The 17,339-nt window shown below is 39.7% G+C and overlaps 1 protein-coding gene across 10 annotated transcripts in view; it reads left to right on the forward strand.

Moving 5' to 3' along the window:
* The window catches only part of TOX (thymocyte selection associated high mobility group box), a 298,437-nt gene that overhangs the window by 262,643 nt on the left and 18,455 nt on the right, over positions 1-17,339 (forward strand). For all 10 annotated transcript variants that reach the window (XM_079902017.1, XM_079902021.1, XM_079902023.1 and 7 more), the window contains 2 exons: positions 1,232-1,462; positions 13,346-13,426. In XM_079902017.1, coding sequence (XP_079758143.1) covers positions 1,232-1,462; positions 13,346-13,426 — 312 coding nt within the window. The remainder of the gene's footprint in view (positions 1-1,231; positions 1,463-13,345; positions 13,427-17,339) is intronic.

The raw sequence follows: 17,339 nt of genomic DNA on the forward strand, positions 1-17,339 counted from the left end.
TATAGAGGTGGATAAAGTGACATCGCATATAATCAGTATCAAAGTTCAAATGCAGATGTCTTCAATATCAATACATTGTGGGGGGTTTTCCCACTTGCATCATAATAACAATTCAGATTATCCAAATATTCATACTCAAGGAAAAATGGGAGAAAATGGAATCTATCCTGAAACTGAATATTAAAGCTGTTCTAGAAATGTCTAGATTTGAGGATCTAGTTTACAGAGGTGCACTCTCCAATGTGGTAGCGACTAGCCACATGTAAATATTTCAATTTAAGGCAATTAAAATTATATAAAATTTAAAATTTTGTTTCTTATTCCTGCTAGCTGCATTTCACATACTCATTAGTTACATGTAACTAGTGGCTACCATATTGAATAGTGCAGATTTTAGAACTTTACCCCCACTGCAGAAGCTTCTGTTGGACATCGCTGATCTAGGGTCTAGATTATGCCATTCTCCACACCAGCAGCATTCCGTAGACCTAAGTGCAACACCAAAAGCCGTTCAACTTTATTCATTGGACATGTTGCCCACTATTGTTTAAAAATCATAAGGAGGGGGCTTCCCTGGTGGCACAGTGCTTGAGAGTCCGCCTGCCGATGCAGGGGACATGGGTTCGTGCCCCGGTCCGGGAAGATCCCCCATGCCGCGCAGCGGCTGGGCCCGTGAGCCATGGCCGCTGAGCCTGCGCGTCCGGAGCCTGTGCTCTGCAACGGGAGAGGCCACAACAGTGAGAGGCCCGCGTACCACAAAAAAAAAAAAAAAATCATAAGTAGGAGGAGAAGGATAAAGCCCCCAGAAGCCAACAGGTTAGATTGCTCATCCAGTAGGGTTACCACACGAGGAATCAGCTGCTGTCAGTCACGATGCTGCTCCTCATTCAGCTTCCTGAGTGAGAACAAGAAAACGTTGAGCGAGTTAAGGTATAATATCTAACAGTACAGTAGTAGTAGAAAGAGAATCAATAATATTTTAAAGTTATGCAGACTAGGCTGGAAAAGGATGAATATGAAAATTACATGAGATAAGTTTTACTTGAAAATTACATGAAATAAGTTTTACTTGAAAAAACAGTAACAACGACAAAACCAAGCGTCCCTTAGAAACGTGTGTTTGCGTGATGTGCATGGGTGAGTATATCTATGTAAGTCTCAAGGGAGAGCAATATGATTTGTCCTCAAATTTTCTTAGTTCTTCTATAATTCAGATTGTGTTTTATTTCAGGTCAATGGTGGAGAGAAGCGACCTGCCTCTGACATGGGGAAAAAACCAAAAACCCCCAAAAAGAAGAAGAAGAAGGACCCTAATGAGCCCCAGAAGCCTGTGTCTGCTTATGCGTTATTCTTTCGTGATACTCAGGCTGCCATCAAGGGCCAAAATCCAAATGCTACCTTCGGTGAAGTCTCTAAAATTGTGGCTTCCATGTGGGATGGCTTAGGAGAAGAGCAAAAACAGGTAAGAAAAGATGCGCAAGGGAGTGAATCAACATGATTCGAGAAAGTGTACGCATTCTAAAGAAATGGCTTCTAGGGATGGTGGGTGAATTCTTCAGATACTAGAACTGAGGCTGAGAATGTGCCCCATCAGAACCAGACTTCAGGGGACTTGGACATAATTTTATACTCCTTTATTGCTCTGTTATAAATAACATGTTAGTTCCTTTGTTTCAAAGTTTATATAGTGTAGTTACTTTTGGAAGGACTTTTACGCATCCCAGCCAGGATTACGTCATTCCTTAATGTTGCCAATGCGATCATAAAGACAGAAAAAATACTAAAAGTATTTTGAGAACTGTCCACACCTCTCTTCAGCACTTACTATTTATTCTTTTGTCATCAAAACACTCTTTGCTCTTTGCTAAATGAACCTCAAATTTAAGGGTTTCTATCCTTATCCATTCCCTAAAGACCATCCGAGTATGTTATTCAATCCCACTTGTACTATATTTCTAGGTTGTATTAAATGGGCCCAGATGCCTGGTTATTTTCTTCTTCTCTTGTGGATTGCCATGGTGTGATTCAGGACCACACTGCTGGCGGTGGAGGGCCGTGAGACACTTTGTATCTCAGCCTTAGGGCGAGTAGCCCAGAATGTCTTAAGGAGGGTGGGAACTGTGGAGAGAAAGAGTTCAGTATGCAGACGTAGCCCACTTCAACAAAGAAGCAATATTGATCCCAGATTCCTAAACCAGGGACTAGATTGCCATTGTCACCATCTAGAATTTCATGGTCACGAAGGAAAAATTAGACAAGCATTATCATTAAAGTTCAGTTACTGAGACGATTCAGTAGTTGAAGCTTTAGCTGCTGCAGAATACGTTACGGCATTAATGACGGGTTAGTCTCATTGGATTCTTGACAGAGACTTTTTACCTCTCCTCACCAGGTCCAGGGAAGTATGTAAGAAACAGAACATCTCAAACCTATGTACATCTATAAGAACTATATATTGTATTATCCGTCAACATCTATAATGTATATCATGTTTTATACTTTGAAGAACACTTTTACATGATTTATCTCATTTGTTCTGCTCAATACTCGTAGATACTTTTTTTTTTTGGTGTACATTGAACATTTATTACAACTAATTGGCGATGTGATAAGACAGTGCGCACGTGGCCTGAACATTGGTCACAGTCACAACAAAGCTTAATCCAGCCCAGCAGATACAAATGAAAGTGTAAACTGTGAAGACATGTTTAGATACGTAGAAGTACGTATAAAAGTGACATTGAAACAACTGTATATCCTTAAAAAATATAGAGCCCGCTAGTGCCGTTTTACCCCATTCAACTCACACATTCATATGGGAGGTGGTATCTGTTTTTATACTTACGACTTCCAATAACTAGAAGGGACGGAAGCTGCCCCAAAGTTTGCTGCACTTCTAAGTGGAGGGAAGCAATAGGGGAGTAAAATACATTTGGCTGGAAGGAATATTCGTGCTTTAAACAATGACTTATGCAACACTTTGTGAAGAGAGTAAAACATTTTCCCTAAGATGCTGTTATTAAGAATCCCAGGTAAGTCAACATTTCCATTTTATTTGGGGAGGCATCAAAAACAATCCAACTAAGTGACTAAATGATAATGACAACGAGAAACTTATCTCAGGAGTTGAATGTTCCTTGGCCTTAAAAATAACATGCTTGCTCTTAGGAAACAGCTGACCTCTGATCCTCGTCCCAGGTCTGGAATGCCTAAGAAATAATTTTTAGTGTAAAACAGGATCATTCCGTTAGTCTTTTGTGTATTCCCTTTGTTTTAAGGTGTTTAGTTTCTAATAAGGGTCTTTGGTATGCATTTTTTTTCTAAAGTTTCAACACAGAGTGAAATTTTCATTCACTTGATATGTGACACCTCAATTCCCTTTATTCGCATATATACTGAAATGCACTAATCTTTGGTTTCATAAAACCAGGTTTCACATAATTTAACCTTTTTGCCAAAGACAGTAATTAATAAGTGTATATTGCGTGATTGTGTCATATTCATAGATACACATAATCAAGGTAATGATAATAATCTATTCAAGAGAAACAGACCTATAAACTTTAAAATAGCCAGAAAAAGTACCTTTCTTTTCCTGCATTCATTCTAATTCATATTTAAGTCCCTTGTTATCACTTGATTAACCAAAGTTCCCTTTAAAAAAGAATTGTGTAGGCCTGAATGAAGCAGCTTAGCAGAACAGTAATACTGACAAGACGTCATCTTACACCGTTAGCTAACATGGACATGAAGGCAGTGACCGTCTACAGTGTGTGAAATGCCACAAGAAGTCATCAGCAGGGGAGGGGAGTTCATGTCAGTCCAGTTTCTTCAAGAACACTAGGTGGGGTTTCAGCTTCCTCCTGCTAAGTTGCTTTAAGGACATTTTTCTTGGATGTTTCCAGAACTTCTCCTCCCAAAAGAAACTCATCCAAAATAAAATAAGCCTTCTCAAAATTAAAGATGATGTCAAGTTCACACACACTGCCAAAATACTTGTCAAGTAATTCCACATAATGATGAATTATTTCCAGGGTAATTAGTTCATTGCCCTGATCCCCAATAGCACAGCAAAAATACAGACTGGCATGTCTTGGGAACTGCTCTTTCACCTGCTGAGCCCACAGCAGGGTTCTTCCTTCCTCACAGATACTTTTATCTGAAGTTTGCAAACTATGAAATGGGGCCAGATGGTTAAATGCAGTCACTTATTCATTCAACAAATATTTGTTGCATGTTTACTGTGTGCCCCAGGCACTGTTCTAGACACTGGGAGTAGAGCAGAGAATAAGGCAGAGTCCCATTCTGTTGATTGATTTGTCTAAAATTCCACACTGTGGCTAGAACTTATCACTAGAACTTATCATTCAACTTAACAATTTTTTTCTCACCAATTCATGGAACCAATTATAGTTGTGATGGTAAAACCAGTTGCTAAGGAAACACAGAGCCCACTCCCCCGGTTCTCTCCAACCCCCCTTTACTGTAAGCCAAAGCTGTGCTTTACGATCTGAAGTCTCTACACATTTTCTTATGTCCTTTTCAAGATTGCCAGCCCCAGGGAAGGGCTTCACAGGAAAGCACAGGCCTACCATGTGGAGCTCTGCTACAAGAGTCGTCTCTGAGGCTGGAAAAGACACCACAGAAGCGTTCTCCTTGCATTCGATTAAAATACTCATCTCACAATTAAGAGGGTGGTTGACATTGTATTTTATGATTCCACTGAAAACCTGATATAGTTGTTTGAGGATTTCAGAGCTGGTTTCTATCCTAACTCAGATCAGTTTGCTCTCACACTCCCAAGGCTGAGGTGTGGTTCCCCCCTGATGCTGGACACTCACGATGGAATTGTAGAGGAGCTCATTCCTCCACTCACTACAGCTTCACGGATTGAGAAACTGAGTGCACATCCACCAGGAATCCCAACCGCATCCCTGTCCCTGCTCCACCCATGATCCAAGCACCAAGACACACCTCTCTCTCTGCTTTGACAACCCCTGTGTGTAGTCTTGGATAGGGACAAGGCCTCAATGCTGTAAGCTCTTTCGAGTATACTTGTGATGACAAAACATTTTCCTCATTCTCTTTTATTTCCAATTTAATAACCTGTAATGAGTCTGTCTTTGGGCGCTCTCTCTCTCTCTCTCTCTCTCTCTCTCTCTCTCTCTCCTTTTTTTAAACACTTTGGCTGTACCTGGTATGTAGGATCTTAGTTCCCCGACCAGGGATCGAACCCGCCCCCTGGGTGGTGGAAGCGTGAAGTCTTAACCACTGGACCGCCAGGGATAGTCGCTGTGTTCTCTCTTAATGGAAATAATTGGGTGTTTTTTCAAGAATTTGTTTTATAAATAAAGGATGAAATTATATAATAGCTGACCCTATTTAACTCATTGGGTATTATAAAGCAATTTCATAATCAAAATGCAGTTGTTTTAAAAAGTTATGCTAAGATTGCTTAGGAAAATATACTAATAGAAATAACTATCTTTGTCTCTTCTAGAAAAGTTAATATTTTAACATTTGAGAACCATTTTCAAAACAAGGTATTGGGAGCAGTCTGAGTCACTCGAAAATGGTTTGTCCCCATGCCTTATGTTCCTTTGACTTGACAGGGGTTCAGCATAGCTTATCCTTTTCTCTTAAAAGATGATCTTGCTTAATAAAGATAGTGAAACTGCAGAGTATGCCAAAAAGGATGGTTTATGACACAGGGTGCAAGTCGATCCCAGGGACAAGCAGAGAGAGGGTCCAATGAATGAAATCAGACGCCACGCTTACAAAAGGGAGCATATTGCATCTGACGGGGCTGCTGGGACACCACGTGGCAGCCCCTGTCTAACAGTTTGCAGGAATGGCCAGCGAAGCGTGCATGCCCGCCTAGGACGCACGTTTGGGCATCAAGAGAATGTCAGCAAAATATCCTAAAGTGTTAGCGTGGTGTGTTACCACCTGTTCTTTCCCTTTATGTTGACTCATTGTGCCAACATAATATAATATCTCTATTTCAAGCTTAAATTAATTGTATTTTACTCTCATTTAATATTCAAATTGGGGAGCACATGCTATGTACTTTGAAAGGAATGTTGCTGAAGCCGATTAGAGGCAGACCATTAAACTTCAAAATTTAGGACAAATGTGCATGTTTCAGAACAGCCCCACGTGACGCTGTTGGCATCGTGTAGGCAGCTGGTTCAAGCAGAAGGCTAGGATTTCATGCACCACGATTGTTCAAAAATCCCGTTGTCATAACAGCCCCCAATTAGGAACAGCTACAAATGTAAACACGAACTGGAGAAAATGGACAAAATTATTGATGACTTATTAGGGGCTCAGAAAATTACAATACTTAAGGAAAAACAGCTATTAGTGAGATTACAATCGAATGTTTACTTGCCAGCCAGAGGGAACAGGACTAATAGGGCTGCTGTGTGTTTGTGTCACATGCTTCCTCATTGTGGAGTTCAGGCGGGGCTAACAAGCCATGCAGATGGAAGGATCTTTATCTTCAGAAGCCATGATAAGGGAGAAACTATATGTCCTTTGGTTCCTATGAAGAATCTCTCAAAGAAGAAAAATCAGAAGGAAGCTGAAAGAAGTGCTAACAATCCTCCAGGAACAGAAAACCTCCCATATGAATCATTCCTACCAAAGCCCCTGAACAAACTTCACATGTCAGAGATCTCTCCGTGTTAATACTTTGGAAGATGGTGCTGAATCTGGAATGGGGGCAGGATTGTGTTTGGGATTCCAACTGGAGGTTTTAAATGCTAATGAATCCTAAGACAGTGGACAGCCCGGTTCAGAGCCGTACTAAGTTGTTTTAAAAAGGCACCAGATGGAGAGAGGGAAATAAAACATAAGCGTGGCTGTGATGTTGGTCTTTGCTACTTATCTTTCACTGACTGGAACCTACAGAGAAAGAAAAATAATAACATAACAAGATCACGCCCTTTGTATCAGACTCCTTGGAGTTTCGACCCTCAGCATCTTTTTTTATGAAGGTCCAGCTAGATTTCCTGTCTCTCCCCGTTATTTCTGAATTCTGTGACTCTGGTCATCCAAGTCTGGGGTCTGAGTTCACAGTTAACGGAGAGCAAATCAAACCCCACTAAATTAAAGAGTCCGTCCAGCTTTGAAGCAGAAGAGATTGGTCCAAAGAGCTGTAAAGTGTTCTTGGGTCCTTTTTAGCCATGGAAAGTCAGCTCTTAAGTGGGAAAGGAAAGTCACCTTAAATCAGAACCAGATGTAAATTACTAAGTGAACCTTAAGTTCCTAATTGGAGATACAGTTGGGCTGTAATACATTTAGCAAATTACAAACAAAATGTTCTTGTTTACATTACATTAAATGGCTTTAGAGCTTCAGCCAAAGAGCTAAATAAACATGCTGTTAGGCTAAAAATGGAGTGGAAGGCCGGTTCAGAGTTTGGTGTGTTCAGGAGAAACCACAGCCCACGGTGCCCAGAGAGCCTATTTTTGTAAATGCTAGCCCTGTTGTGGGAGCAGAGAGTGGATTTACCTCGAGATCCAGAGCCTAATGAGCAGATATCACTTGCAGGGAAACTGTTTGAATATTGTAACATATGCCTTCTTTCAGGATGCATAATTCATATCCAAGGATATTAGCCATAGCAGTTCAGCTCAATAGCAACACCTCATTATTTTATCCCTCAGTATTTATTCCTATGTTTGACGCCTTATGAAATTACTGTTAATGTGTTTATATAAGGGCAGATCTGACACAAGTGGGAAGAATGTAATTTCCTGCTCATTCTTTCCTGCTGCTGTGTCCTCTTCCCCGGTAGAAGTGGCAAGTGTAAATAGTTAATTTGCTTCAATTATGAGCCTGTCCTGCTAAATTAGAAGCAGCAGGGATATGAAGAGCCAGAGTTATACTTATAAGGCAGCTGACAAATCCTCTGAGCCCACGGAATCAAATCATTTACTCCTCACTGGTGCTCAAACACCCACTACAGATATGCTGCCGGGGCTTTTTCCCCCGCCCCGTATCTTATGATAAAGTGTGGATTTTACGTCAACAGCACTTCAGGTTAACTAAAATCCTATTGCACTGTCACACTCACACATGTGTTTATCTTGGCCAGTTCCTTATAAACACTATGCATTTTCACCAATTTTTTTAAACTAGGAGTAAAGGATATATAAAATAATTGTTCATTTAAAAAGTGTAGAATGTAAGAAAAGTTTATATTTGTAAAAACTTAAAACAGCAGTTAGAAATATTGCATGCAATGGCGAGCATATTTCACCTCTAAAGCACAGGTAAGTAGAAATACCTATAATCATTGGTACATAAATGGGATTATGGCATGCCTTCATGGGTATAAATACACGTAGAAATATTCCACGCTCAGACACAGAGGGAGCAGACATTCCACTTGAAAGGTTCCATGACATCAGCAAGGAGAGAACTTGAATATAATACTCAAGTCTGCTGTGCTTTATGTGTTATTGGTCAACATGTTGGGGTGGGCGGGCTGTCTGTCTGTATATCAAATCTTCTACTTCTATCGATGCCCACTCTAATTCAGAAGATGCAATTCGGCATTTTACCATGCACACCCATGCCCATGCTGACTCATGGAAGGAGAAACCTGAGACTAGGGATTATACACCGGATCACAGGTATTTCCTGAGCACCTACTGTGTACCGAGCTCTGCCCTGCCTGCTGGGGCTTCTGCTGTGGACAGAAAGATGACAGGCCCTGCACTTGGGGGTCTAAGAGAGGCATCAAGGGGAGAGCTCATGCAGCCAGGAGGAGCCATTGCATGAACAAAGATGCAAAGGTGGATCTTAGCTACCAGATCAATTTGATTATATATATATGTATAATATGTATATGTGGGGGGTTGTCTGCATTTCTTGTGTGCCTGACACAAAAAACGCACACATTAGAGGCATATTTTTAATGCCTTTTTTTGGTTCTGTAGCTTCAGTTCCTCACACCATGAAGGCACGTAATAGATACTCAATATATTGTTAAGCATAATCAAACGACATTATACTCGCCCCAGTCATCCTCATTTAATGAATCTACAGATATACTTTGCGGCCATTTGTTCAGATGGGGAGCGTGCTTCTTTCTGATCCCTACCATTCCCAAAACAGGCTGCACCATTGTTGTGCAGACGATCTGTACGCACTTGATGGATCCCAAAAAGAATCGATGGCAAGATTTTTGACACATTGTATAATATTTTCAATGCTCTGAATACTAATTTATAAAGTTCTCTGAGTTCTGGAATGCTTAAGAAAATGCTGAGCAAGCTACACAAATGGAAATGTAACTGCATTTAAGGACTAAGTTCTGTATAAAGCACAGAGGCGCTTGCTGTCACTGTCCTAAGTAATAACAGCATTCAAAGACGCTGCAGACATCAATTCCTCAAGTACTGTGTATGACAGGGAATTGTGATTAAATTATTATTTCTTATATAACTGTATTTCTACGCATTTTCTATAAATATGAACTTATACTGGGGGGAAAAAACTACATTTGAAGTTAACGAAAAAGAAAAGCGCCTTCTAGTTTCACAGTGTTTGGATAAAATCCAGAATTGGAAGAATTATGTTTTTTCTTATTATTACTGTAAAGAGTTGAAATCAACTACAACTAGAGATTAACTCAGGGCCAGAGCCGAAAAGAGGGAAGGAAGAAGGAACTAAATGGTGTTTATAAGATTTTACTTTTTTGTATAAGTTAGACGGATTGTTTGGGGAGGGAGCAGAAAGTGGAAAAAGCAAAATGACAGGTTGTATTAGAATTTTTTCTGTTTGTGTGCATCGTATTCACTGATACTGAACTGCTGATTTTAATAAGAGATTATTAGCCTATAAGACATATATATTACACATGCTGGAACGTAGAGCATTTAAAAAATGATTCACAGAATCACTAGATTACATGAGCAGAATTTGGATTCTCTAGAATTGCTATTTGATGTATGTTTTAGTTTAGCCATTATATATGTTTTAGTTTAACCACTGAGATGCGATCCTTAGATAGGATATGGTAGCTTTCTTAGAATAACAAACCACAGCAAATAACTAAGTTAGGACAGGATGAATTCAAAAGTGTTTGGATGAGCTGGGGAAAATGATGAATGATGTATTATGATTTTTAAATCCTCATCTGGCCAACTTTGCACTTTATTTCAAACAGCTGTAGACCATTTGGAAGCCATTTTGTAGTTCAACTGAGTACTAATATTTACTGTGTGAATCACATTTCTTTAAAATATTTGTCTTTCCCTGAGAGAGAGAGAGACCATTTCTTTCCCAGACTTAACTTTGATATAAATCAGACCTATCCTCCTAGATTAGAAGGTTTGATCACTGCAGTGGGCTGTTCATTGCCAAACGCAGTCAGCGTCATCTCTGGTTTCAGCAAGCAGAAGACTTTCTCCGTCCATAAATAGAGCTTTGAAACGTTTTTGAGGATCTTTTTACTGATGATTTTTAAATATCTGTTCTCAAGTAGGAATTTAAGTATGTGGAATTCTTACATGTTTTTTATCATTCACGCATACATTTGAGGCCTTTCTTCAGACATTTCCATCAAATATAGAATTCAGAAAGCATCCTTGTGCAATTTTAGAAGGTAGCATCATAGAGACATACAGGGTGAATAATATTTGAGCCATTAGCTAGTTCTCAAAGGTGGAGGTTCAAAATTACTATCGGGGAGACCGCCTCAGATGTTAATTCTGATCTAGGGTACCGCCCCCTTTAAACACAATTACAGAAATATACCTCCTGAAATTACCACCTTTGCATCCTCCCTCTGAACACCTGCATCTATTCAGGAAAGAGCGGACCCATCAATCCGTGTAGTGTGACGAGATGAGTTTAAGCGGTATTTAGGCGCTTGTACGATGATCTCACATAGCCAATCATGAGTAGCCAATAGGGAGCCATTTGGAGGAAACAGGGCACTCTGAATGCTGGTCAGGTATCCCGTAACAACATCGATCTCCCAGTGAAACCAGGGGGCACACATTCAGCCTAAAACACATTGAGTTGCCACCTTTCTCCCATGGTTATTAATCAGCAAATTTCAGGGAAGTTAACACCTTGTGGGACGTTAACCCCTGGGGGCCCCACCATAGTAACACTGTTGTTTCAGTAAAAACCAAATGCAAGAAAGAGGATAGATGTTACAATCTGGCCATCTGGCAACACCATCTTATCTGTGCCACTTAGAAAATGATGCTTTGGGCAATGCTATGGACCCAAGTGTGTAATATTTGCCTTTGGAAGCTAAATGTACCCTAGTTAGCTGCCCAGGGGGTCACTTAGAGTAGCATATGAATAAAAAACATGATAGAAATGCTTCTAGTATACGAAAGCATACTACCGTCAAAGATACTTTTGCTAAATATTTGCTTCAAAGTCCTGAATAGCATTTCTGTCTGTGTGGGAGAAGAACCCTCTCCAAACAGTTTTAAGGTATTAAAAGTAAATGTAAACATTTTCAGTGTAAGGTCATTAATTATAAATTATGTCTTGGAGAAGAGATTGGAGGGAGAAAGAACTACAAACAGAAATCTGTCTTTGGAGAAAGAAATAAATCAATAAAAAGCAGGAGGGCTCTGTGTTTCTGATTGTGGCTGACCGAAGCATATAATACACATGCCTCATACTGTTCAAAGACATTTGCTGTAATCTAGTGTTTATTTGTTTTCATGTTTGAATGTCTAAAAACGGATTTGAATTTTATTTCCAATAATTAGCTCCGTAAATTAAGAGTTCTCTTGTAATTGAACCAAAGGATTAATTTGGCTTTTTACTAAAAAATTTCTTTTAAGTTTCTTTAGTTCCATATATTGTAAAGATGACACAACGATTGTATGACACTGTTGCACAAATTCTTAATCGATTATGATTGCCTTTAATATACCAAAATGCCGAATATGAAAGACTAGGCTGAAGAGCTCCTTAAATTAGCACTTTCATTTCACAGCGTCCTTTATAATTCTGCTGACAAGGTTACTCATTTGTTTACCTTAAATAAAATGCTGTGCTTTAATTAAAATATTCATAAGTAAGTAATATTTCTCACACCTTGAATTTCACAGCTGGGGCCTGGGCTCAGCAAACCACCTTCTACATGAGAAACCATAAACTGACCTCTGCTGCCGACTTTGGCAGATACTTGGTCTTTAGACATAATTTATATTTAACTATTTTGACTAATTCCAAAGCCACTTTTCACACTGAGCTGTGTCTGGTTTTGAGCTCAGCATTACAAAATGCTAGCCAAGCAAGCCTCATTCCCTGCTGTAAAATTCAAGATGTGGGAAATTTAAACTAGTCCTATCGATGAAAATACATCCAATGGTGAAAAATATTTTATTCTTTAGGGGTGATTTCAAAAGATTGACAAAAACAGACTCTAAAGCCTTGAAAGAATGAGCTTAATGGTAGCAGACAACCGTGTGTATTCACTTTGCTAATCTTTCATTTTTGACTCTAATGACTTTTTTTCTGTTTAACTTAGCAATGTGACCTTTAGCCTACCACCAAGTCATTTTTTGGTACTTTTGCTCACTTTAGGATGATTTTACTTGTATTTGCAAAATGATCCCCTGTGAAAAATGAAAAGCTTCTGTAAACTGAAATTCAATTCTGAACATTTTTACCTTTTCACACTGAGGCTTCCATACACTCATGCCATCCAGTGTTTTTGTTGGAAAGGGCATGACCACTCGGCCACTCAGGGTCCCCAGCCCACTCCCAAATGTGACTTTGACTGCCACTGCCAACTCCTGAGTCTTTGGAAATAGAGCTTCAAGACACAAAATTTTAAAATAGTGATGAACCTGCAAACTCCATAACTGTTTCTTTGATTAACATATTGAACATAATTGATCATCTTTTAATTCTGTCCTTGTTTTTATATTTAGCAAGGAGAATATATATCGGGATTTGAATGCACTGTAGAATTCTCTGCCCATTATGTAAATATGAATGACTTCCTTATCCACATGTAGTTTCTTTCCCCGGCAACCTTCATCAATAGTATCTTTCTAAGCCAACTACCTCCACTGTCAAAGTACCCCAGATAAATCGGTACATATGCTTTATGGAAAATGGAAAATTTTACTATAGTTAATCTTTTTCTTATCTAATCTCTTGCCATACTTCTTAAAAACTTGTTTCAGTAAGAAAACACGATCTTTGGGGAGATGTATGTTATTATATTATGTGTGTGTGAGTGTGTGTGTGTGCGAACACACACAGTTATCATTCTGCACTGTACTTCTCTGGAAACAAAAGCAGATGCGCTTTCTAATTTCTAATTTCAGACTCTCTGTTGTTACAGGTCTATAAAAAGAAAACAGAGGCTGCAAAGAAGGAGTACCTGAAGCAACTAGCAGCATACAGAGCCAGCCTGGTATCCAAGGTAACATGCAACCATGTGGTATTGGGATGGATTGTGGCCATCTCATTGCAGACTCTGATGGTCATGTGAAAGCCTAAAAGATTACTGTAGCATTTCTGCACAGTCTCCTTTGCTGAAAAAGAAAAATCCTAAACAAAGCTATAGGTTATGAAAATATTTGTTCATACCTAGAGGACCAGAACAACATCCTCTGGTGTCGTTCCATCCATCCTTTTGTGTACTGTTGCCCACCTGTGGATTACTGATTTTGTGGGTTAGTCACAGTGCGTTCTTAATCCCTCACCAACTTTCTGTTTCACCATGTTCCATGCTTAAATTGCCCTCCACCCTGACCCCATCCCATTGGTCTTTGCTGAGGAGATGCCAACTGTCTTTAATCCTAGCCTCATTGCAACATCATCAGAATGTAAGCCTACCAGAACAAACAAACAAATGAAAAAAATGCATCATTTCATTTGAAAATGAAAACACCACTAAAATAGTTTATGCTTTAGAATATCTCAAATACGAGCCCTTGCTGGTATAAAGACTCAAGAGTTAACTCTGTTTGGTGTTGGATTATTAAAGCTGTATTTCCTTTTATAGATTTCTCAGGCAGGTAACCTCAGAGACAGGGCTGAAGCTATGAGGACTGGACACTGTGGCATCTTAAGTCCAGATGTGGCTGGTACCCGGCTCAGTGCGGGTGGGGCTCTGGACTTCATTCCATTCACCCATGAAAAATACTTTCTGTTTTATCCACAAATATCCATTCCCCTTCCAACAACTCTAAAGTAATTATATAATTTAGTTTTTCTTGGGGAAAACATATACTGAATATATGATACAGAGAAGAAAAAGGAGCACAAATGCATAAGAAATTTCGGTACACTTGGTCTAATGCAACTTTGCATTCCACTTCTAAGGTATGACATTGTGGGAAAACTTAATATTTATTATTTAACCTTAAAATTCCTAGCTCATCTGTACTATCTCACTATGGATCTCACACTTTCTAATTTTTCTAACTCCTTTTGAAGCTGTTTATATTTTCTGCTGATACCGTCACACATTTCTGTATATTTATAGAATTCACAGCATGTATGTAAAATTATAGCAAAAAAACAAGGTGCAAAATATTAGATCCATCCAACAATTGGGTTGTACAGTTACTTGGTATTATTCAGATTAATATGCCCAAGATTTAAGGGGGCATATGAATTCTTCTTATTTCATCCAAGATAAGTTTCTTCTTGAGCATTTTAAATAGAAGTTTTAGTCAGAACATTTTACATATGAGAAAATCAATACGTGAAGTGTCAATCCCAATACAAAGCACTCCGGTTAACGTTATGCAGATTGCCAGAATGCTATAATGCTGACTAAGCTTTACTTTCAAAACAAGTGTCCTCAGATTTGCTCTTAGCTGCAACTTTTCTTACTATTCATTCTCAGAGTTGCAACCCTCAGTATACGGCAATTTGTATAAATGCTGCGAATTGCCATTTCTACATTTAAAAAAACCCAGCACTTTTCTTTAGAGCTTACTCTGACGTTTTTCTTCTCTTTGGCAGCAGGAATTTTGCTGGAGCTGTTGAATGTCTATTTATGTACAACTATCTATTGTATGTATACAAAATGCAGAATAGTTATGAACACCCTCTCCAGGTTAGAAAAATGGCCTTCTGATGTTGTATGTGAATGGGATGTTTGCAGTATAACCTTGCAGACACGTGCAGAAAATCCAGCAGCCTATCCGCTGACTGCACACAGAAACATATGTAAAAATCCGTTGCTTTTCCATTTAAAATGATCACAAGGCAAATAGCAGCCATTCGTGTTTACACATATATTTTTCTGTTTACTTTTTTTAGTATGTTATAAATTATTTCCCTATTCTGAAAGATCTGAAGACCTAAAGGTGCAATCATAAAGTGCTACACGGTAATAACAGTCACCAATCCAGGCAACCACAGTGTGCCAGCCGAGCTCCATCTTCTCCGTTCACTCTTTCATGTGTTCATTTGGTGAATTTCCCTGGGCATGTGGTCTGTGCCGAGCGCTGGGCCAGGCTCGGAGTACACAGTGGAGAGCTGGCAGGTGCGTCCTCTGCACTTAAAGAACTTTCTCTTCAGTCCGGGGAGACCACTAGTGAAAACATAAGTTAATGAATGACCAAGATCTTTGTGAATTGAAGCCTTCTGGGAAATCAAGGAAGGCATCTGATAGGGTGGTCTGCTGACTCCTCTTTGAAGATATGAGCCTGGAGCTGAGAGCAAGGGAAGACAGGAGCTTGCAGGACACAGGGAGCCTGGGACAGAGCCGACCAGGCAGTGCAGCAAATGCAGGCTCGGGGGACAAAAATACCTCCTTGGATGGAGAAACGGTCAGTGTGGCTGGAGCTGAGCGAACAGGGGAGTGTGGTCTGAGATGAAGCTGGGAAGATGGGCAGCGGCCAAGTCACGAAGGCCTTGCAGGACGGTGAAAGGAGCTGGGTTTCGTTTTCTGTACAAAGGGACGCCACTGAATGGGTTCCAGTAGGGGGATGGCGTGATCGGATTTGTATTTTAAAAGATAGCTTTATGTGAATGACTTCCCTCACTCCCCATACCTTACCCCTCAAAGTAGGCTTGATTGTCCACATTTCACTGAAGAGGAAAAGTATCACATAGGCAAGAAGTGCCCAAGCCCTGTGTTGACCTCCCGCTCCCTCAGTCCTTGTGCTGGGCCGTGTTGTCCCCAGGTCCTGACAGGGCGCTCGACCTGCCTCCCTAACCCCCTGCCCCAGAGTCAGGATGGAGCATCGATCTTCTCTGTTCTAAGCCCACTTAAAGTGGTTTATTTACAATGTTGTGTTAGTTTCAGGTGTGTAGCAAAGTGATTCAGTTGTATATATTTTTCAGATTACTTTCTATTATAGGTTATTACAAGATAGTAAATGTAGTTCCCTGTTCTACATAGTAAATCCTTGTTGCTTATCTATTTTATGTATAGCAGTTTGTATCTGTTATTCCCATACTCCTAATTTATTCCCCCGGCCCCCGCTTTCTTTCGCCTTTCCCCAAAGTTTGTTTTCTATGTCTGTGAGTCTGTTTCTGTTTTGTATATATTAGATTCATTTTATTATTTTTAGATTCCACTTACAAGTGATATCATATAGTATTTGTCTTTCTCTAACTGATTCCACTTAGTATGACAATCTCTAAGTCCATCCATGTTGCTGCAAATGGCAGTATTTCATTCTTTTTACGGCTGAGTAATATTCCATTATATATATATATATATACACACACCCCACATCTTCTTAAACCAGTCATCTGTTGATGGGCATTTGGGTTGTTTCCATGTCTTGGCTTTTGTAAACAGTGCTGCTGTGAACATTGGGGTGCATTGTATCTTTTTCAGTTAGAGTTTTCATCTTTTCCGGATATATGCCCAGGAGTGGGATTGCTGGATCGTATGGTAGCTCTATTTTTAGTGTTTTAAGGAACTTCCCTATTGTTTACCATGGTGGCTGCACCGATTTACATTCCCACCCACAGCGTAGGAAGGTTCCCTTTTCTCCACACCCTCTCTAGCATTTGTTATTTGTAGACTTTTTGATGATGGCCATTCTGACCCACGTGAGGTGATACCTCATTGTAGTTTTGATTTGCGTTTCTCTAATAATTAGCCATGTTGAGCATCTTTTCATGTGCCTCTTGGCCATCTGTATGTCTTCTTTGGAGAAATGTCTATTTAGGTCTTCTGCCCATTTTTTTGACTGGATTGTGTGTTTTTTTTGATATTGCGTTGTATGAGCTGTTTGTGTATTTTGGAGATTAACCCCTTGATGGTTTCATCATTTGCAAATATTTTCTCCCACTCCACAGTCTGTCTTTTTGTTTTGTTGATGGTTTCCTAAGGTCACTTTTGTCAGTGGAATACTGTATTA

Source organism: Stenella coeruleoalba (genome assembly GCF_951394435.1).
Source record: "Stenella coeruleoalba genome assembly, chromosome: 17".
Taxonomy (NCBI): Eukaryota; Metazoa; Chordata; class Mammalia; order Artiodactyla; family Delphinidae; genus Stenella; species Stenella coeruleoalba.